The following is a 23,840-nucleotide window of genomic DNA, read 5'->3' on the forward strand; positions in this document are numbered from 1 at the left end:
ATAATTTTCCACATGGAAAATCTAGGACAAAAGTCTGAATTTTGCATACAGCAAAGAATATTCTTATATCTAAAACAGCAAGAAAATTCCTAATGAGAAAATGCAGACGCAGATTAATTTTATTTGACTTTCTGAATATAAAATGAATGACAACATATGACCATACTTTTAAACCACTCTGTGAAAATTCCACTATTTTCTTACTCATTTTAGCCAAGAACATTAAAGAACAGTTAAAGACTTTGCCCAGTAAATATATCCTTTCTTATTAACGAGTCATTAGTCATAACTCCTTACATGCAACTAGATATTATAACATGTAAGGTTTTACTACAGGACACATTACAAGATCTATCATTTACAAGATGCATCTGGAATTCTAGAACACCATTTCAATAATCATAATTCAACTACTGTTTTGCTTAACCACGTTACACTTAAGGTATTTAACAAAAATGCCAATGCATTTAATTACTTAGAAAGAAGAGAAAATGTGTTTTTCACAAAAAAAAAGATAAACTTGTAAAAGGAAGTAATTTACTGCGTTTTCTCAGAATATAGATTCTGTTTAATATGCGTGCATTAAGTTTCATGAAACTTCCAAACTAAATGTTAATTCTCAGCATGTGAAAAAGTGAATATGGTACGAGGAAAAATCGTAAGTTTTTATTACAAATTTTTTCATTGTATCCTGTGAATGCCTTATGTAACTCCTGAAAAAGAAACATTACAGGATACTTGTGTATGAGTGTTTTATGTTAGGTTAAATGAAATTTGTTCAAATTATGTACATTTCATTTTTGTGAAATATACATTTCCACTATATTTTATTACTATAGAGCAATAATTTCATGCATAACTTAACTGGTTCAGAAGCACTTCAATGCCATGTTTTAATACCTTTAAAATGCATACATTTCAATTAGGTTATCTACCAAATGAGCTGTTTGTATAAAACTGTATGCAGTTAAACAACCAAGATTTAACCTGACTGATCGATCATCACTTCCAGTCATTGCTAGCGGTTTTGTAGGATGGACAGCCAAAGCCCACAGCTCTCCTTCACAGTGCCCCTGCATTATCAGGAAAGGCTTATTACGCTCATGCACCACAATTTCAAAAATTTCACTATCTTGTGTCCCGACGAGTATATGGTCTCCTCTCCAGCAAACGCTTCTTACAGACAGACCTGTAGAAGAGATTGTTACTTAGAGATACAACCACAGAATTTGTGAAACAAAGGTAACATAGCATGTGACAAAACGTAAGAGCAAGAAAACATCAAGAAGTATCCATATACCTTCTCTTATTCCTGTATTTACTCCTTTTATCTATTCCATATAACACATACTGCCCTTGGAACATTAAGTTTTCCATCTTAGTATTACAAAAATTCTGAAATAAAACATGAGCCTTATTTTAATAAAGGACATGTAGTCAATTCTTGTATTACAAGATCTCTAGCAGAGAAAGATAATACTGATGTTTGTATCTAAAATAACACATTTAGAATATTTCCATTTCAACTAAGGTAGAAGACAATCTAAATTACAGTTTTTAATCAAACCATGGACCTTAGTACTAGCTAGATGAACCTAAATTATATGTGACAGAAGCATCAGCAGAACATGCATTATATGTAAGACAATCAAAGAGCCCAGTTCTCCCCGGCTTATTTCTGAGATGCTCCCCCTAAAGCAAATCTCTGTAACATCTTCATAGTATCTGGAATTATTTTTCCCCCTTAACAGTAAGCTTCCAGGCTTGCAGCAGAGGCGAGCACTCACAGGCTGCACTTGTTTGTAAATAAGGTTGGGAATAACAAAATGCAAGTTAGGACAGCTGTACACCGAGAACCCAGTCATAGGTGCCCAATTTTAGGAATATGCACCTTTGAAAAAAAGGGTGATAGTCCAACTCAATTTTGCCAATTTCAGGTATAGATAACCAGAAGGTAGCAATGCCTAACTTAATTCAATTTGCCTAAACACTGATTGTGGAGAGTAGGTGAAGAACGATCTTTGAAAAACTACTCTGGATTAACATGTGAGACAAAAATGAGAGAAAGGAATATTGTAATGGTATGAGTTGATGTGCTTCTGAAAATATTTTTAACAACGTAGAGGGGAAAAAAGAGCCTTATGTTAATTAATTTACATTGGAAAGAAAACTGCAAGACTCAGAAACAGTGAATGGGTGGGTTAGCAGGCCAGTCTGGTGCATCCGCACTGATGTTTTAATTCTGACAAAACTGGCTTTCAAAGCGAAGCTCCTGATCATGTCTACTTACCATGCTCTGCAGTACAAGATAGCTTTCAAATGTGCAAACAAGACTCCCTCCATATGAAACAGAACTGAAAGATCCACTCAGTGCACTCCAACTGCAATACAATGTTCACTGAGGCAGAGTAGAGCTAATGCCTCTCAAACACCCCTCAAAGTGCATATATATTGTGCTACTCTAACACTCCACACAAACTGTTTTGCTTTACAGATTTGTTCCTATTGTGCTGCACTGGTGAATGTAACCACCTTACCATTCACTACAATCTGGACATTACATGGCTGTATTGTCCACAGTCATTAAAAAAATAAAGAAACAAACAATGAGAATCTTTGACGAAGGACGATTAAGACACCTGTCTTAATAATTCGGAACTTATTACGGTAGAGGGAGATATTTTGAAAAACAATTTGACTACTTGGAGATATATCTAGAGTCAATTAATTGCTCTGCGAGCCGTTCACAGGGATACAGAACTTGACTTCGTGTTCACAGATAAAATTACCAAAAGGTGAGGTATAGCAGCAGCACAAAATGCAATTAAAAAAACAAGCAGAAGGACAGGTCATAAAGGCAATTCTCAAAAGGATACAATAAGAAAAAAAGACTGAAGGGAAAAAACTGAATTTATTAAGGACAGGATATTTAAAAAGCTATTAGCTCTGTCACGGGCATTTGACAAGTCAAAAAGATGAGGATGGAGTTCACGTAAGTGATCAAGAACTGAAAGAGTTCATGGCAAGAGTCTGTTCCACTGAAAGAAAAGGAGACAATCCGGAGTGGAGAACAAGTTTGAAAGAATGAGCCACAGCTTTCAACTACATGCAACAGAGCTGACAAACAGCAGCTGAGTATATTTAGATTTTAAACAGAGTCAGTATACGGCAGGGTATTTAAAATGAAACATATTCCATCTTGTTGCAGTATTTCACAATCTTGGTGGGAATGCCAAGTCAATTACAGCATACAAAGATTTAACTTGTAATCAGTTATTTATTGGTCTGAATATCTGAGTGCCATCAGACATTCTACCACATTGTCAAATTCTTGGCAATATATTAGATAATAACAGAGTGGGGGCAAAGAAAACCAAATGCCAACCAAAAAGCAAAATTATAACTGACATTAGTGCTTCAGTATACGTTGTATGCTTTTCCTGAATCACTACAGCAATTAGAACATTGAAAAACATGCTATAGACTGCTAGATGTAAAATTTTGGCATGACAAATTGTAACTGAAGTCATAGGTATACGTAAGCAACATTCTAAATACTATGAAACTGTAGATTGCTTCCAAGTGTTTTTTATGAAAATTTGAATATCTAGCAAATGCAGTTTCTGTACGTGGCTGTTCTACGTTATAGATCTCACTAAGTTCTCTTAAAGCATTACTGTTCCCTGTTAAAAACTGCTGTGCTATAGAAAAGATGGGCATTTTATTAAATCTCTGCATCTACAACTTCCTAGTATGCTTTACAGTAACTTTGATGGACTACGTGACCTTCATACTAGTGGGCATGATCAAATTTCTCCTCTAGCAAATAGTACACAGTAACATATATGAAACAACCTTTTTGGTCTTTTGATATCTTTTCTTGTTCAAAACACTGGTATATTTCCTACCTTATTGGTCTATCAAAAGTGACAAACTTTTTACCTTTATATCCCTGGTCTGTTTCCCTGAGATCAATCACAGTAATTGGTTTAAAATTTAAGTCCCACAAGCGAACGCAGCCATCCCTGCCACCAGTGGCAAACCCCTCTTCGCATGCATTCATGCTGAAAATTCCTGCCTAAAGAGAGAAGAAAGTTAATTTTAACAATACACACAGTTTAGAGGCACCAATATGGAAAACGGACCTCTTGTCCATGCTGGTATCAACTGTCTTCCTACCTGTTACGCTGTTGAAAATAGCATAAAAATACGCAACTAATAAAAGCTTTAAATACGAAAGAGCCAGAAATGGAAACAAAACGAGCAGAATTCACAGTCAGTGACAAACAGTAAGATGAGAGAATTTCTGCAATACTGCTTTCATCCTGGTGATGATGATGATCGCAGTGATGCTGCTTCTTATCCCTAGAAAGAGTTGAGTGTCATATCCTCTTGCCTTGGGGCCTGGTCCAGCTCTCACAAATGTCAGCAGGAAGATGTCCACTGATCTCCACGAAGCATAGTTCAGGGCCTTTGTTGCTATTACTCAGCTTCCAGGCAAAAAACATCTGGGATTTTTATTTTTATTTTTACATTTTAAGCCAAGAAAGATTGATCTAAAATTTGTTTAGATGCAAAACATAAGAAAAACAGTGATCACTTTACACCATTTTTAAATGCATAACATAAGCTCTTATTTTAAAGGTGGACATCAGAAAACACATCAGGACATCAGTGGACATCAGGAAGAAATTCTTTACTGTGAGGGTGGTGAGGCGGTGGAACAGGTTGCCCAGGGAGATTGTGGATGCCCCACCCCTGGAAGTGTTCAAGGCCAGGCTGGATGGGGCTTTGAGCAGCCTGGTCTAGTGGGAGGTGTCCCTGCCCAGGGCAGGGGGTTGGAACTGGGTGACCTTTAAGGTCCCTTCCAACCCAAACCATTCTGTGATTCTGTGAAAACAAAACCCAACACATTTTCTTTAACTCACTTGATGCATGTTTTCTTCAGGATAACAATCTATTATTAAAATAAATACAATGTATCCACATAGCCACTATACTCGATGCAAACATGATACATTATCTAAATAGCATACGGACTTTTTTTTTTTTTTTTTAAGTACTCACACAACTCACTGATAACTCTTCTTATTTTCAGAAGTACTTCACACATTGCAGTAAGCAAAGCTACTGAATCTTTGGCTAGTAAGTCTATGAGAAGTTAAAAAAAATTGTTCTATATATATTGAAAATATTTAATATTCAACTATAAAAAAAATATAAAAAAAGAAAGCAGGAGAGCATTAAAAATGAGGGAAGGGAAAAATCTGTCCAAAAGAAGGCAGAAAGCCAATAACCGCCATAGATCTTCTATACTATTATTCTGAAATTTCAGTTTTGTAAATAAGTAAATGTAAAGTTCCAATAGTTTCTTTGGTTGGGGGTCTGGATTTTACACTAAGGAAGCACATTAACCCCAAAAGCGAAAGCAATTTGCAAAGGAGAGATGGGCTTTTGGGGGAAAATAAAACTTACAGAACAAGTTAGCATCCGGTGTGGTGGCTTCTGAAAATTCAAAAAGGTACTCATGACTATTCTCTCCTACCAAGCTGTTTTTAATTCTTAAATTATAACTAAGGAAAATATCATAATGGTCTGATCATAATGAAATATGGACTGTGTTTGCTTCTCTAGCGTCAGGTAATAAGGATATAATTTTTCAAGTTGAAAAAAAAAAAATCTCAGTTTTCACCAAAAAAGCATATTATTACTAGAATGTCAAATGGAAATCAAAATTGAAAGATTAGGATGACAGAACTCAAATCTTTTGATGCGTCATGTCCATCCTCAGGATAGATACTTTTAAGACAAGCCATATTTTCAGTAGTACATGCCCAAATAGAAATGGAGTGGAATTTTTAAGTCATAAGCAGATTAGAAGGCTAACTCCCATTATCTCTAACGTCCTGAAAATCCTCTTTCTGTTTCTTTAGGAGCCTAGAGATTTTTGAAAATAAAACCCAAACTGTATTTGTTTCTCTGTGTCTGTGCATCTGTCTGTCTGTTTTAATGCATTAACCTTTTAGTGCCATTGAGCAAATAAAAGGCTAGAGGAATTTTGGCTCATTTTGTACCACATAGTGAATTCTGCCCAAGTTCTGGCATATTTACATCTTTTAAAGCTCTATTTGGAATGCAACCTTCATAACACAATTATTCTCTTTTCTCTAATAAAGTCCTTCCAAAAATCCATGATTTAATTAGTCAGTAGTAAAAAAAGAATCAGACATTTGGAGATGTGGGAAGCTGGCTGAATGTTATGAAGATAAGATCAAGTGGATCCAGGATTAATCTGTTTTCCATTTCACAGAATATCCTTATCTTGAAAAGGACATACTGGTTGCCAAGGAGATTTGGCAGATGTGCTTGCTCAATCTCTTGAAATGCAACAGGACATTCTTGTTTCAGTCTATGTGCCACTGGAATAGAAGAATTAGACGAAAACTAGAAAAAAGGTCCCTTATTAATGGGAACTGTAAGTACCTAATGGAAGCAGCCGAGTTTAGCTACTCTTCATTTGATTGTTAGGCGCACACTTAATGGGGAAAAGACAGATTCTTTACTCTGGTAGCTTGGCCAATCATAATTCTTCTGCTAAGTATTTCCTTTTAGAAACTGTCAAGATTGTTAATGCAAAACAACTTTGGATCTGCTTTTTTTATTATTATTATTTATTTATTTCTCTTAATCCTTCAGCCTGAAATTGGCATTAACATAATTTGATTCTTGGTGGTCAATAACCTTCTAGCAGTAATGAGAGGCAAACAATTGCATTGACTTTGTTTGATCCCATTGAATAATGTGAACGACAAAGATTGATTGTGCTCCTGAATCAAAATAAAAGGTGTAGATCAAAGTCTTCCATCTTAAAAGTTACAACGTTTGACAAACAGACTGCGTGCTTCTGTAACAAATTTTTCATTACACTTCCTAATGAACGGGAAAATTGTGGAAATAACATCTCAAGCTGATCAGCAGGTTTCTCAGAATGCAGAGTACTTCCTGCTTTTTCCAATACAACCAGCTGATATCACATCTGTGTTCCCCCAAATTCGAAAGAAGAGTTGAATGAGAATAAACAAAGAAATAAAAGCTCAGATCTACCAGAAATGATAGTTGAAAGCTGAAGTACAAAAAGAACTTGACAAAGATGGTCTCTATTGCATGAATACTTTGCTACTGCTTGTATATAAGAAGCTTCCAGTAGTGAACTAGTCTGAGGTTTTCTGTTGCTGCTGGACCTATCTTGCCCCTAATGGACAAAAATCAAGTGCTAATTTATCTAAATGCAGTTGTTTATACAAAATCCACCACACTAACTCTGACTATGCAATTCCTAAAACACATGACTGCAGTTAGCTATAATTAGGACCAAGCTTGAAAGATCATACGGAAACTTCAGAAGCAACTGGCTACTACTGAGCAATATGGAGAACAGAGACATTATACCAGTTCAACAAGAATTCCAGTGCCTCCTTTTTACTCCTAGATACAATTCAGGACATAGAGGCTAACATGTAAAGCAACACATATGTTGGGCACTTACGCTAAGATATTGCCTCTCCTGATTTATACTGCACAGAAAGGAAATGGACTGCAACCATTTAAGGTTGATGTCAGTAAATTTACAGTGGAGAGCCACTACTGTGAAATTTAAACTTCCTATCTAGCAAATCACCCATAAAACAGTCAAAAAACGGACATATCACTATTAAAAAAAATAATAAAATTGTTACCTATACACCTCTCATCGTCTGAAATAAGCGGACGGTTACCTTCCAAATCCATGACTGGTCTAAGCAGTAGGAGAAAAATACTGCACAACTTAATGTGTTGGTATATGACACCAGCTTAAAACCATTCATTTAAGTTCATGATATTGTTTCCATCTATATTTAATTAGTATTCAGCCAACTGACATAGGCGTGCAATAGTTTTAACAGCGTGCCTGTTATTTAACCTCAAGCCTGTTATTTAACCTCAGTTTCTGACATCAATCCACACAACTTCAGTGTGTACCTCTGAAAGACTATCTCAAAATAAATTATTCAGCTGCTGAGGAAGCATCTTATGTGCATTTACTAGGCAAGGCAACAGCATAGCACCCAAGAATCTTTAAAACATATGGTGCTTTTAAATAAGCATACTATTTTGTTTTAGTACCTGAGTAACATCTTGTATATACATCTTCATAGTCATGGACCACCTTGAATTTAAAACATGGAAGATGATGAAATAAATACAAGAATCTATAGTCTGTTCTTTGCACTGGTACAAAAATGAGACATCTTATAGAAGTTGTTGTTTTTTAATCAAGGTATATATTAACTTTCCAGAATCAGATGCACTTTCTACAAATAACCTCCTGAAGTACTACCAGCGCCAATGAACTTAACATACGCTTTCGTGTTGCTCTGTTTCCTTTCTCCCTATTAAAACTTCCATTATTAGTAGTATTATTTAGCAAACCTAGAATCTGGGTTTCCCATTGCCATCTGCTGTTCCCTGCGCATGAACTCTGTGCCTTTACTCTTGACCCCTGCTTGTTTCCATCTTTTCATTCCAACTTCTATATTAAGTGAACTCTCCACTCCTCTTCCAACTAATTCTCCAGTCATCCCAACCTAATTGTTCCAACTTTTTGTTTCTACTCAAACTCGGATAGGAAATCTGCCGGAAACTCTTCTTTCTTCTGTCTACAGTACTTAGTACTGATGTGACAGAAGACAGAGAATCTGTCTTAGCTGTGAATTCTTATTTTGCTTGCTAGTGTTAAAGTTGCTATCTGTTTCCTCAGTTGTTTATACTGGGACAGCATGGTTTATTTTTCATATTGAATTACTTTTAAAATAAAAAAAATCTCTTTTCAACTAGCGTAACTGTAACAAAGATACCCAACCTTTGAAAAGAACCCGTTTTCTCTATTAATGCAGACCACTGCCAGATGGATGGACTATATCCCCACATCACTCACGTGCTTTAGAAAATGTTTTCCTGGGTCTCAGACACCTACTGTTTATGTTGCAAGAAAGAAACACATGGTACCTTATGCAAATAATGAGACATGTTTTCCTTGAATAAATTTTCAGTTTAATTCAAGCCTGTTGAGGAGTAATGATGCAGGATATTAGAGGCACGCAGGGAGGACAATTCCAATACTAGCATACTGAATGGAAATTTGTAGCAATTCCCTACTATGCACACACTGTGCTTGTAACAAGATATGCACATCACAAATGTTATCATTTACACTTGCATTTGTTTTTAAAAGAATGGACGAGAAGGACATAATTTATAAAATTAAGTGCAAAATAACTGTAAAATATAATGGTAATAGTTTAGTATGTATGAAGAGGCACTCTTATTCCAAGCTATACTTTGTTTTTAGAATAGCCTAACAATATTATCCTTTAAGGTAATATTTTATTGAAAAAAAAGTTTCATTTTGTTGGACAGTAAGCTTCCAAAAGAGATTTTATTGTCCCCCCCCCAGAAATCGGTGAGATTTGTAGTGACTCTAATCTCTTGTAGAAATGAATTCCAAAGACTAGTGCCTCTACTTAATTTTCAGTACTGCAAAGTACAATTCCACTGAGCCTAAAGGACAGAGCCAAAAATAGAAGGCTAGACGAGACCTACTCCAAGGTCACCTGAGCTCCAGCCACTGACACTACTGAAGATAAGGAGCAGAGCACTTCAAATTTGATCTTGTAGTCACCAAAGAACTGACACGGCACATAAAGTAATGGAGCAACAGGCTCTCATCATCCTATGTTTATCAGTTGGGTCATTTCACACTGAAACAGCTGAGAAGCACTGCATTATTTTGAGCAATCAACTGCTGCAATTTTAAATACTCCACATAACAAATATGTGAATATACAGGACAGGTGTCTCCTATAGCACCAAACAGGATGGGAGGGTATTTTCCTGATCAGTTTTGGATAGGAGACAAAGTGCACTCTTTCCTATGTGAATTCAGGTCTGCATATGTAATATAATAATTTTAAGAATTTCATTTCACTAACTTCAACATCAAAAAGCGAACGTCCATGTCACCTTAGGAAAACATAGAATACAATAGAACACTACTGAACACTAAATATAAACACTAAAACTAGGTATGAAAGTATAGAGTAAGAATGAGGGAATATTTGAAGGCTAAAATACCTCCTCGTACTTCCTGGCTTGTAATTTGGGCCTTCTTGAATATATTTAATATTTCTATAGATGCATACAGGAGGGTATGCGTCTGTGTGTGTGTATATATATATTTTTTTAATATACATACACTTATATGTATATAAAGAAATCTCAAATGCAAAATATAGCCTAAGGTATGTTTCCCACACTTACGTTCTTCATAACTTTTTTTTTTGTTCATGATCAGATACACTATCATTATACAGCTGGCTGCATAAGCAGTCCAATCACTTTTAAATTATTAGCTAATACAACAAGTTGCAACTGTCCTGAATGTACATTTCTAAACTATCAATAAACCAAGAGTCTCCTTACTGCAGCCTGACGGCAGCCTCTCCCATATATATATCATTCATCACGTTTTGGCCCCTCCGTTCTACCTGATCAAATCATAGAGTGGTTTTAATACTTCAGTTACATACATCATCCCATCCAGTCCAATACTGCCAGGTAAAACAAATGCATTCTTACAAGAAAGTATAATTAACTGTTACTGATTTTTACCTCAAATTTTGAGGCCGCAATATAGGAACTCACATGCTTGTATTTTCACACTATTTTAAATTGTTATTAAGGAAACTTCAAATATTATCTAGAAAGTACAATGCTTTCCAAAATGAAAGTTAACCTTCGATCAGCAAATAACATAGCTTTGAAAAATTACCTTAGCTGTTTCATGCCTCATAGGTTAAAACAACCAGAAATTGATTGGCTTTGTTTTTAAACTGATACTTGGACAAGTTAGAAGTTGAATCTGGCATTATTTCACCACATATGACTTAGTACCAGGAGAGGAAATGAGGACTCTGATAGTTTGGCAAGCACAAATTAGACTGCAAACCATTATGCTTTTTTTTGCTGCCTGCTTTAATCACAAAACCATATGCTTTGAACGAATATGGAAAATATGATGAAAATTTACATAGCAAAAATATAATTACTTCACAGTTGCATTAAACATTTCGATTAAAAGGAAAAGAAAATCTACCAAGCACTTTTGAAAAATTTTATTAATCTTTCACTGATAGGCCTTCAATTTTCAAAGCCGTATACTGTTCTAAAAAGCTGAATGAATACAGTAAAAGGCAGCAACACAGGACAAGGATGAGTGATTGAGTCAAGCTAAAATGACTAAACACATGTGTCTACAAACAAGCCAGGTGTTTGGGAACACATTACAGTTCATCGAATCAATGGACTCGAGAGAGCTCTCAGACACCACCAGCTAGGAGGACTCACTTCACAGCATGACAGAAGAGCTGATGTTGGGGGAAAACACTGGAGAGCTTCTAGTCCGCATTTTGAGTATCTCCAAATGCACAGAGATGTGGATGGAGACTCCACAACCTCTCTGGGGACCTGATTCTTCGTTTCAACATCAATTGCCTATCGGAGTCCAGGCCTTCTGAGATGCTTTTGGACTAATCAGACATCCACAAAAGAAAGTCAGGTAAAGCAGATCCATATTCTTTGGGGAAGGCAGCTATACACTCAACTCTGGTATAGAAAACATCACTATACATACCCATGCATGGGTAACTGAACAGAGTAATACATGTCTACTTAAGGGTAAGCTTAAAACGCATTCCAGGCTCTATTAATTAGTGACTAAGTGCACCAGCAATGATAATGGGAGACAGCACATAAACAGACACCTAAATGTATTTCTCAGTCTAGCATGCACTTCCTACCATAACAGCAATCTTAAACAATAGAAAGGAGAGGAAAAAAATATGAATATTAGACATACTGAGTCTCTATCATTGAAATTGTTTAGGAACACCAGCTGATCTTGCACTGCCCTTTCCAGCTCTCCAGAAATCTATTTAACATTTTATATTAATTTAAAGAGATATACTTACAGCATGTGCTCCCTGTATTGTCCGTACAAGGTTGATTCCTTTCCATACATATATATCTCCATTCAGGGCACCAGAATACGTCACTTCATCCCTTGCACAGGCTAGGCACAATATAGTTTGGAGATCACCAGTTTTGCCAAAAACACCACGTTTTGGTGTCAACGAATTGCCACACAAGCTCCAGAACTGCAACATAAAGCGATTTATAAAGATGGATATTTCACTAATATCCTATAATTTAGTATGTACATCTGAAAGAGAAGTACCTTACCGCCAAAAGACATCACCATTCATACCCTTTTCCCTGATTTAGTTCTCCAGTTGGTTAACAACTTTTTATGTTATTAACCAACTTTCTCTTTCCGTAAAATCAGCACAGAATACTAGCTGGGAAGGAGTTTTGCATTATCAGTATTAAATCAAACTGAAATTCTTTCAAATTATAATTTGTGAGTCAGTTGTGTTTTCCATCATTTTTGGAAAGCATTTCATAATAGAGTTATGTGATCTTTCTTGAATGTAAAACTTCCACTTTGTAAATGCTGCATTTATATTTTATGTCACTTTAGGCATTTAAAGATGCAGTCTACACATGTAAATTTCCGATAAGGTTGCCAGTTGCTCTGTTTGAAAGCAGCTGGTTTTATGATAGATTTACCGCTTCTCATCAGACCCACTGATGATGCAAAGCAGCCACCTAAGACCGACATTTTTGAGAACTTTCTAATAAAACGCTAGCATGTGATTACAGCAATCACATGACAGTGAATTTCCTCCTAGATGAACCAACATGTACTAATGACTCTTAAACTGAAGACATGCAAAATCTCTGGTCAGAGCACAATACTTGCCAACGAAATCTCCAGCTGCACTCTAGTTTCTGAGAACTCTGCAGACAAGTAGCACTTAGGTATTCACTTCAAACCCTCCTTCCCAAACATGTAAATATGCACTGGAAGGTCAAAAAGCTGCTGCAGTAATCCAGTGCAAAATGTGAAAGCACCGATTTCATCACTGCTGACAGGTTACTCTTATATTGTCTCAGCATATTCCCTGTATACATGTTTATGAAACTGTATTTCACAGTCAAGTCTCTCTGTTACCAATAATCTATTCAAAATTCTGAGCAGAGACTTCAATTAATACAGGATAACATAAGTAGTTACAATGAACAGATTTTTGTACCAACAATACCGTAATTAAGAAATAACCAATAACCATATACTGATTAGATAAATCCCTGTATCTTAACTAGTATTTCTTTAAGCAAACTACAGAGGTCATCGATTATGTTGTTGCTTGAGAAGTAACCACACAATCACTGCATAAATCAAACATCTTGCTCCAATATGGAAGTAGGTAACTTATCTAAGAAAAGTAATTCCTCAATATCAGTTCACTTGGAATTATCTACATAACTTTATTACATGGGATTACAATTTGTATAAAATATCACGTGAGGAAAAAATGCAATAGTATTACAAACGTGAATTACTGGTATCTGAAAGAAGAAGGGATGCTTTAAGAAAAAAAACAAACAACAACATCAACAAAAGTCTTTTGCCTGATCCAAATGCCTATAAATCTCTAGGATTCAGATTTCTGGTTAATGTTTTCTCAAAGGAAACATCATTTATTTTTTAAAAGCTATTGTTATTTAAAAATGCTTTATAGAGCCTTAAAAGTTATTCATATAAACTTTTGCTTATCTAAATAGATATGTTTTGACATCATAAAGCCACCATAAATATACTAGATCACGGCTGGAAAATATTAGCTCACTATTGGCATAATATTCCTTTTAAATCTTGAAGTAGAAAAAAAGATCGTTATTAATCAAACTCATGGCAACCTGTTACTGACATGCTAAACACTACCAAATCAAAGACGCATGCAACCTAGCCAGCATATTGAACATTTTTTTTCCAATAAACCATTAATTCATACTAATCTAAAAGTTCATTGTCTAAAAAGCAACACATTTTTCCCACCATAGGATCCTCCACATAAGAGCAATAAAGAACTTTCAAGCTGCCATCTACTGCTGTTACGTGGTAACACAGACGACAGTGCATGGGAGAAGGCAGTGACTTTAGGAAACATTCGATGGCAGTCAAGCATTGATAATTGTGCTGACAGTTAAACCTGACAAAGAAGCTGTTTCTGCATGGCAGCTGGTACGTAGATCAAACAAAGCAGAGCTTCATAGAAACGCTCTGCTTGAAAAAGATGTGAACTGTCCAAATTATGAAACCTGTAACAGGTAGAGAGTGTTCAAAATGACAAAGATAGGAGTAACAGCAGTGAAAAGAATATAATTAAAAGAAAGATCAAGCTTTCCACTGTATCCCCATACTCTCTCAAACTGTAAGAAATCGTTTTTCAACTCATTTCACCTCTGCAGTGTAACAATTCACTAATTATTCAAGAACCATAAACTTGAGTACCTGGACTCACCTTAAACATACGCATCCTGTCTTATGCTACCTGGGATTTCAAACAGCACGTTTTAGACAAACCTAAATGTTTAATTGTATTACGATCATTACATACGATGCTACTGACAACTGTTTCATTCCTTCTGCGTTTCTTCTGTCAGGGCATGAACTCTTTTGAGCAGAGATGGTCTCTTTTCCACTACACATATCTTGTAAAATGACTAGTGTAGTCAGGTGTGATCCATGACTGCAGTTCCTAAGAAGTAATATTATTCTTACAGACAATGTTTCTTATTAAAATTATATTCCTTTTAGATTCTATTTTTATCTATTTTATCGAGTATAAACTACTGCAGCTTAAATATTTTATGAATTAACATTTATTTCATTACCTTGATGTGTTTTACGCCACAGCTGACAAGCTTGTTTGGCTGGTACAAATCCCAAGAAATATCAAATATCTGCATTAAAAAAGCAAGGATGTCAGCAGAGATGGTCTTTCTAGCATGTTAAAACAGTAAACACTTGTAGTAAATTAACAGTCTGAAATGCTTTAAATGGAACTATTGGAATTACTTTTTTATCCCCTCACTCAATACTGAAATTGCAACATATAGCTCATTAGTTCTGTTTGGGTTTTTTTCCTAGAGTAATTACAACACATAATAAAACAACACAAAGGCTCATTTATGGACTAGAAAAATTTAAGAGATTATTTGCATTTTGATTTCCCGTATAGGGATTTGGGTCTACGAAGTGCATTAATTTTGCACTTCCCCTACCTGCTTACAGTCTCAAACTGTACACGAATAAACAGTAAGTTACACATTTTATTTTAGAAATAAATATACGTATCTTAAATATCTTCACATAACTTAATAATAACTAAAAGGCAAATTCACTTTCTAAAACATAAAATATTTTCTTCACATAACTTAATACATATCAAAGCTTTATGCAAATTCAATTTCTAAAACATAAAATATTTTTTGTTCAGACATAGCTCTAGTATGTATACACAGACATGATTTAACAAACTAAAATTACACTGACATTCACATTCTTTAGTTATACTTACTCTGTCTGTATGACCAGGAGCCATTGATAACAATTTTCCTTTTCTCCAGTCCCATACGCAAACTGTGTTTTTTGAATCCAAACCAACCGAGACCAAACGCTAAAAATGTCCAAATAAAATAAATAAATAAATATAACTCAATATATTAATGAAAAGTAGAGTCATCATTTTGAATGACAACAAATTCATAACATATTTAAGTTAGAAGCAATAGCTACATTTCAATGTAGAAGAAAACTAAAGATACAACATCTTATGCCAAAGCTTCCATATATGCGGCTCTTCAGTTATGACATCATGATCTTAAAGTATTAAGATCTTCTTGGGTAACAACATTTTTCTGATTTATAAAGTTTTATACGTATAATTATATATAGCCCACATGGCAAGCAGCAGTCAGGAGACATTTGCAAAAAAGAATAATCTCACTGAAATTAATGAAACTACATGTGTTTACCCTTAATTACACAAAACTTACAGAATTTAAGTATTGATTTTACAAATTCACGAGATACATAGAAAAAAAATACTTTCTTCCTTCTTCTTGGAAACAAAGATTCAAAACAGTTAAAAGCTTTTAGAATCTTTTTCTTGATTCTTAAAAACATGTATGAGTAACTACTCCTTTCTGAATCCTTTCTCAAACTGGAATCCAACAAAACCCTGAATGCACAAATTTCATTAAGTTCTTCCCCAACGCTGGACACTTTTAAGATTCAGCTGGACAGGGTGCTGGGCCACTTTGTCTAGACCGTGCTTTTGCCAAGAAAGGTCAGACCAGATGAGCTTTGAGGTCCCTTCCAAACTGGTATTCTATGATTCTATGATTTAATATTCAGAAAGAGTCTGAAGCCAGTTAAATTAAATAACCAGGAAGGACAAAACGATTGTTCCAAGAAAATAAAGAAAAATAAAAGGTTGAGATCTTCCTATGCTCTGCAGCCTGTCGTGTCTTCAACTGTGAAGATATTTTGCACAGATTTCTTGACACAAATCATCAACCATATTAGCCAATAGTCGACACTTACTGTATTTCTTAACCAGTCAAAATGTTATTTTTCCTATAGAAATTCTCAACAGAAAGACTAACAGCATTAAAGATCGGATAAAAAGTAACTGAGTGATTTCAGACTTTGTTTTTAAAGAAAATTAAGTCTTTTTGTTCAGTTTATGCATGAATTGTGACATCTTAATTTTGATAAATGAACACTTTGCAAATATTTCAGACAAAATTTTTTCACTGTTCAGCAGATAATACCTGCACACATTAAAGACAAATTTAGTTTCGATTTCTACGTAGATTTATTAAAGGGAGTTCATGAAAGCAAAAGTAAACCCAAAACTTAAGTGTATTTTTTCCCAAAGACAGAAACCCATTCCAAATAACATCATTTCTTTACTATCTGAAAAGCTCCAAGATTATGAGAAGAAACAAGTTAAATACAGTTGCTATCCATGCTCTCCATTTATTAATGCTAAATTCAATTTTTCAGATACTGCAAAGTCCAACCTTTCTATTCCATCTTTGAAAACATTCTCGGAAGGAACATCAGTTTCAATTCCAGCTACACTTTCAAGCAGTTCAATTCCAGCCGCACCACAGAATAAGAGGCGTAAATGCAGACTAGTTCTACAATTACTGCATACCCATCACAAAAACTTTGGGTGGATGCCTTTCCAGACATAAGCCAATACAGTGACTTCTCCAAAATGGAGATTAAATTATGCTCTTGGTCCTCCTAAGAACTAGAAAATCTTGTTACCAACCAGCACACCTCCCCAGTGGAGTAGAGCTCAGAGAAGATCAAAAAAAAAAAAAAAAAAAAAAGGCAAGCTTGGGGAAGAACATACCATAAAGCAAGATGAACTGCTCTCAACACCAGGGAGACTGGAGGCTAACCTTGGTTTTAGATAACACAGCTGCACCACTGAATCAATTCAAAAAGGATAATAAATAAAAAATAAATAATGCATTCCTGACCAGTTGGGGGTGGAGAGGAGAGCGTGTATGTGGCATGGCCCAACATGAAGTACAAAAACTGAACAACTAATGAAATACACTTTGAAAAGGGCAATGCGCTTGACCTCAATTCAATCCACGTATTCCTTCCCAGTGAGTAGAGAGGCCCAGCATGGTGACAGTGATCATATAGAGGCCAGTAATAGGAACCACATTTTTCTTGTGATTCATCTGTATGTCGCAATTGCTTGTGTTGTGATTTCAGCATATTGCTGTATCACTCTACTAAATCAAAAATCCCTTAAAACGCCAAATATATCAAATTAAGTATGTTTAATATAAAAAATTAAACCCTCTAAAAGAACCTGGCTGGGGACTCTGACAAATTTGGATTTAAAAGGACAGGCAAGGTGTAACCAAACATATTTTGCAGATCCTTCTGAAGTGGATTTGTGTTTTAATGTATTCCCATATGGAGATAATTCTGGAGACACAGATCTTGAAAAACCTGTATTCAGTTTTCCCTTAAGACCACAAAATTCTAATAAATGCCACAAAAAAGCTGATCCTATGGAAATGCTGAGAAAAGTGGACAGCCTAAATTCTGACCATTTATGGCTTTAAACATAAGAATCAGTACTGGGTGCTCCTAGCACAAATCACAGATCTACATTCAAATCTCTCCAATACACACAGGGGATGCATTCTAAAAAAGAATTAGGGGACTTTAATCCTAATTAGATACATTTTGACCTTAAATTACTAAGGCTGTTCAAGTGAGGAAGTGACACAAGTTTACATAGACAAGAACAATACAGAGAAAAGATATTTCTGTCAAGTAGAAATGATGTTCTAGAAAGAAGATGACTCTACGAGTTGACTCTAAACAATGAGAAACCTAAATGATAAAATCTGTAGATCATTCCAAAAAAACTCAAAGCCTCCCTACAACAATTACAGCGTGTTTTAATAGAAACAAGTTACAGCTAGGCTTTCCTCTACTTGTGTTCAACAGAGCTTCATTTGATATTGTTTTAATAAGGACAGCAACTGCTCTCTGCAATACATCCTCACTTGAAAAAGCAATAGTAAGTTACAGGTACTGACCTTTTTAGCAAGCAAAGGAAATGAGAATATAGCTAAATCTGAATATCACATTGCAAAGCTAAGTGGGAGGGGAAGAAGTGCTGCATAAGACCAGGAGAGCACAACTGCAGAAAGGACTTTCATGGCTAATACCTCTTCAGCTGCTACATAATGTGCATTTTCCATTCCTAACACATCAATGAAGAAAGACTCTTTATGCATAGGAGTAAGTGTCTCCCTTATAAGTAGCGGCTCCGAGAACCAATTCACTACTCAGAGAATGTTTTAAAGTAACAAAATTATAATCCAATAAAATCTTTTTCGTGACTCTTAGATCCAGGATACATGGGTCTGCACAATTGAAATGTGGAGAGCCACCAATGCACACAAGATGCATGGCAGAGAAGGGGATAATGCCCGAAGACATTCGGAGTCCAAGAGCAGTAACACAATGGGATTGCCATCACTTGGTGCATAAGACGGGTCCCTGCACAGACCACAAGAATCTCCCTACCACTTCATCTTCATTCAAAACTCTTTTGTAGTTATACTTTTCTTGGCAAATATTTGTCAGTCACTACTAATGCCAACTTTTTTCCTCAACTTGAGGATAAGCAGATAAAACCCTTCCTTAAAAAAAGAAAAAGCTACATAACAAGATTTCTGACAAATAAACAATTTATTTAAGTGTTTGAAAAAAGAATATTAATTACATACCTGACCATCTAAATCAAAAGCCAAGCAAGCTATACCATGTGTGTGAACATCTTTCAGAACAGATACAGTTTGCACAGTGTATGAGTCCCACACGCAGATGTATGGTTCTTTTCCAACTTGACCGGTTGCCACCAACACACGTTCAGGATGCAGAGCAAGGCTGCAGAAGAAAAAGATATAAAATATTTCTGCATGAAACTTTTACACTTACCTAATTCACTGCATTAATATTGTTCCTTAAAATATTTCACAATATTTTCCCATTGATAGTAGATATTAACAAATCATTTTGTATCACAAATTCCACAATAGCTGTAAAATTCCCTTAATACAGTACATGCCGCCACTCTTCTTGAATTTGAACCTTCAAGCCTCCTCCAGTTAAACTAATTACAGAACAGTCATTAATCCTGTCTTCTAAAATAAACTTTATTAAATTAGGTCAGATTTTCATGCACTAAAAAAAAAAAAAAAAAAATCTCTATTTTCCCTTTCTTTCTATTTCTTAACATTTAAAAACACAGAGGATGGACAACAAAAGTTAGTGTTTAGCTACCTATGCATCTATCATCAATGGAAAGAGATACGCATCTCCAAAGTATTTCATTCCACATACTATTAGACGTCCTTTTTATGAGAGGATTGAATAGCCTTCTGAAGCTATCTCTCAGCTGATCATACAGCAAGCGAAAGCATGACTAGCATAGACTAGATGTTATGACTAGACTTCAGATGACTAAACTGAAGTGAGATAAAAGTTATCTTAAATGTCTTAATTTTTATATAGAACAACTGAGAATAGTTGATTTTGAATAATTATCAACTTTTCACATATCTAACATTGCAGAGAATTTTCTTACAGTTTGTATTTTAGAGTCTTTCAAAGTCTACAGCTGTTTTGTCAAATCTGGGACCAAGCTAGAAAGCATGTAGTCAGCAAGATAGTTTGTTTTGTTTATGCAAGCAAGCTGCAAGGGAGGACATGAGGTTTGAAAATCCATATTTCATAACACAGAAAAGTAAAAATATATTCTGAGAGAAACCCAAACAAGCTACTTGATAACATTCTACACAGAGCAGGTACAGCAGTCCAAAATGATGTAAGAAATACCACATGTGAGTCAGGAAGATAAAATTTCAAAAGTTGGCTATTTAATCTGGCTAAAAAACTAATCATAGAGTAATGACCTTGAGAGATTGGTGGATAGGATCACTAACAACATATTCTAAATGTATTTATCTTCTTAACATCACTTGGAAAGGAGAAAGGTTGAGCACTTTGCAATGGTAAGATGATCTTACACCTAAACACAGATTTTGATAGATGAAGTTCAAAGGGCAGAGACAAGGGAATTCTATAAACATAGAAGAAACAGCCAGGATAAAGCTAATCAGCAAGTCACCAGTAAAAAAAACCTAACTCAAAAGTTGTATACATTTTCTATATACAAAAAGAGCAAGAGAAAACCAGGTTAGAAGTTGCTTAATATTTCATGAAGGCATGCTACAGCATGCAATACACTTTTATATTTTTTCTATTTTAATACAGCATTTTAGTTGGTTGATATTGCTTGACAAATTCCACCTGCATAACTCTGAGAGGAGCCTTTAACTTCAAAGTTTCTACAAAAGGTAAAAAGCCCCTGGACCTTTCAACTTTTCTACAGGAATTCCTCTTCTTTGCTACTCTGCATTATCCGCAGCACTGGGATCAAGCAACCAACATTTCCCCACTCTGTTTCTCTTCAATTCCAGAGTTATTTCTCTGGTACTCCCTTCCTTCTTTATTTGACAGAGCAACTTCATAATTAAAAAAAACAATGCAGAAAGGAGCTGGCAGGCAAAACTTATCACATTTCACTTCAGTTCTGCCACCTAATCCTGACCAACACCTGCCCATCTCCCGGAGCACACACAGGCAGATGGCATACGCATGGGGAAAGGAAAAGCATCTGGAGGGGCAGAAAATGCTGCATTCAAAATGATCTAATTTTTACAATGACACCACAGAGAGGGAGAGATAAGAACACATGGGCAATAAAGAAATTCAAGAAGAGAAAGGATGTGAAAAGAATAAGCAAGGAAAAAGAAAAAAAAAAAAAGACAGACTGCAACTAAGAGAAAAAGTAAAAACACAGCAGTCGTATGACTGATTCATGATTTCAATCCCATACTTAGCTCTGCTATTACTGCATTGTGCAGTTTCAGGCAAGTGAAAACCATCCCACAACTGCAACTTTCAAAAGTGATCAGGCACCACCCTGGACACAGACATGTGCAAAAGCATCCCCATGCCACACTTTGCAAAACACTTTCCAACAACCAAAAATTAGCTGAGTATGTTTTTAGCTGAAGACCAGAAACAACAAACACAACGCATCAGAGATGGAAGGGACAATGGTAAAGGCACTACCAAGGACAACACTGTCCTAAATCAAGTGTGCCAACTAATTCCACTCGAAGCGTATTAGGTGACAAAGCGCATTAGGAGAGAATGTTTCCTCTCTTTCTAGTTAATACATGGCAAATAGTAACTAATAGCAATATCATAGTATTAGTTGTTTCTATATCACGATACAAAATACCGACTTAAACTGAGCTCACATTCTTCCTTGATATGGGATAACACAGCACAAATTAAGAGCCAAAGCCTACATTTTAATCAGAACAGACAACATTGTAGAATTACTAATGTCCTTCCCCTACCACCTCAGTCTCTATAGTAAATTGTTAACAACCTTTCTAAATAGTCATTGAAAGTAGAAGAAAGTATACAATAAAAACAGCAAGCTCTTTTTAAAAATGCCAGTATGCAGGGATTTCAGGGAAACTGAACAGCAGAGCTGTTGGCAGTAGCTGAAGAAATACTCACCTGAAAACACCTTCCCTCACCATTCCTTCCAGACCAAGGAGTGAAGGACAGATTAAAGTACTACTTGCAAGTATTTCATCTCACTGGCTGTCAGGGCAGATGGAAAAGGGCAGCACGGAAAGAGTCAAGGGACTGCTATTTCTACTACCAACACTAAAACAAGGAACTGCCACACTTATTTTCGTATGAACCATGAATGATGTTTTTCCTTAATATTCAAGTCTTGGCTATTATTACACCCATGGGGCACCAGCAGAATTCTGGGTCTGAAATTTTGAGTCCTAATCAAGGCTCATGGATTAGACTCCAGTTTTAAGCAATATGGAGACCCTTTTCAGTACTTCACTGGACTATGGGTGGTTAAGTGATCCTTACAGGCATAGCAATTAATACAAAAAATACAGTATCTTGGTCTAACTTCTAGAGTAAAAGCATTGATACAACTCACATGATCACGAACTTTCATTATTAAAACAGTCCTGAGCAATACATTGCAAACAGCTTCTTAATGCAGAAAGAAAAAAATATAGCTAGAACAGGTGCCTGGAAATGGATAACCATAAATATTTGCCATACAGGCATTATGCTGACTCAGGGGTGTGATGCAGTTAACAGTATCAAACAATAAGTGCAAGTTGTCTCCAGATACCCTGGGTAAGATCTCCAAGACCAATCTACAAAGGTGTTAATAGTGTAAAACTATTGGGATAGTATTTGAAGAAGTTGCTTACTATCCATCCAGTCAGTCCCTAAGGACAGGCAGAAAAGCATGAGTGTGGCTCAGCTCTTAAGACAGCTTCCAAATCATAGAATCACAGAACGGTTAGGGTTAGAAGGGACCTTGAAGATCATCTAGTTCCAAGCCCCCTGCCATGGGCAGGGACACCTCCCACCAGACCAGGTTACTCAAAGCCTCATCTGGCCTGGTGCTGAACCTGTTGGTGTGGGCTCTGTGGACTTAAGTACACACATTTTCTTGAATTTTTTTCTCCTAGGTAGGAGGAGACTGCTTAGCAGAATGAGCTCCTCTGCACTCAGAAGAGTTCCTTTCACTACCCTGGTAATGAAAGCTGGGATGACCTACCCAGGTTAGACTGCTGAAACTGTGCTTGCATCCAGCCCACACAGCTAGACTGTAAACCTGTGCCTGATCTCTTTCCTCTTCCTTGAAGGATGACTCAGCTGATGAATGAGATACCGCTGCTTGCCCAAAAAAGGAAACAAATATTCCTACTGAGAGAAGTTCTTCAGGCCTTCTTGCTTGCCTCTGGCCTTTCTGACCCGGGCTTTTCGAGAACAGATGTTAGATCTAACATAGTGTCTCTGAAGAGGCAGATATGAAGGGAAATGTCCAAAAGGCAAATGTGACCATGAAACAAAGCAGGAACGAGGCTAAAAACCACTAAGTCAAATTAATTTTGACATTAACTATAAATTTTGATACTTCTCAGAAGAGTTCAGAAGTGGAAAATTTGAAAAATCTGCCTGTCACTATTGCAACAAACCCAAATGGACCTGTAGAGAACTGAGATTTCCATTGATATCTCTCACTGACAGGTCTTTTCCTAGACAGATATTCAAAGCCAGCTGAAATATATTATTACAATTTCAAATGGTATACCGA

General features: G+C 35.9%; 1 protein-coding gene across 4 annotated transcripts in view; it reads right to left on the reverse strand.

The window, feature by feature from the left end:
• Positions 1-23,840, reverse strand: part of EML5 (EMAP like 5) — a 113,157-nt gene that overhangs the window by 72,473 nt on the left and 16,844 nt on the right. For all 4 annotated transcript variants that reach the window (XM_074585464.1, XM_074585463.1, XM_074585467.1 and 1 more), the window contains exons 2-7: positions 19,345-19,504; positions 15,582-15,680; positions 14,896-14,964; positions 12,066-12,251; positions 3,943-4,078; positions 988-1,189 (exon numbers count right to left, since the gene is read on the reverse strand). In XM_074585464.1, coding sequence (XP_074441565.1) covers positions 988-1,189; positions 3,943-4,078; positions 12,066-12,251; positions 14,896-14,964; positions 15,582-15,680; positions 19,345-19,504 — 852 coding nt within the window. The remainder of the gene's footprint in view (positions 1-987; positions 1,190-3,942; positions 4,079-12,065; positions 12,252-14,895; positions 14,965-15,581; positions 15,681-19,344; positions 19,505-23,840) is intronic.

The sequence above is a fragment of the Larus michahellis genome, chromosome 4 (genome assembly GCF_964199755.1).
Source record: "Larus michahellis chromosome 4, bLarMic1.1, whole genome shotgun sequence".
Classification (NCBI taxonomy): Eukaryota; Metazoa; Chordata; class Aves; order Charadriiformes; family Laridae; genus Larus; species Larus michahellis.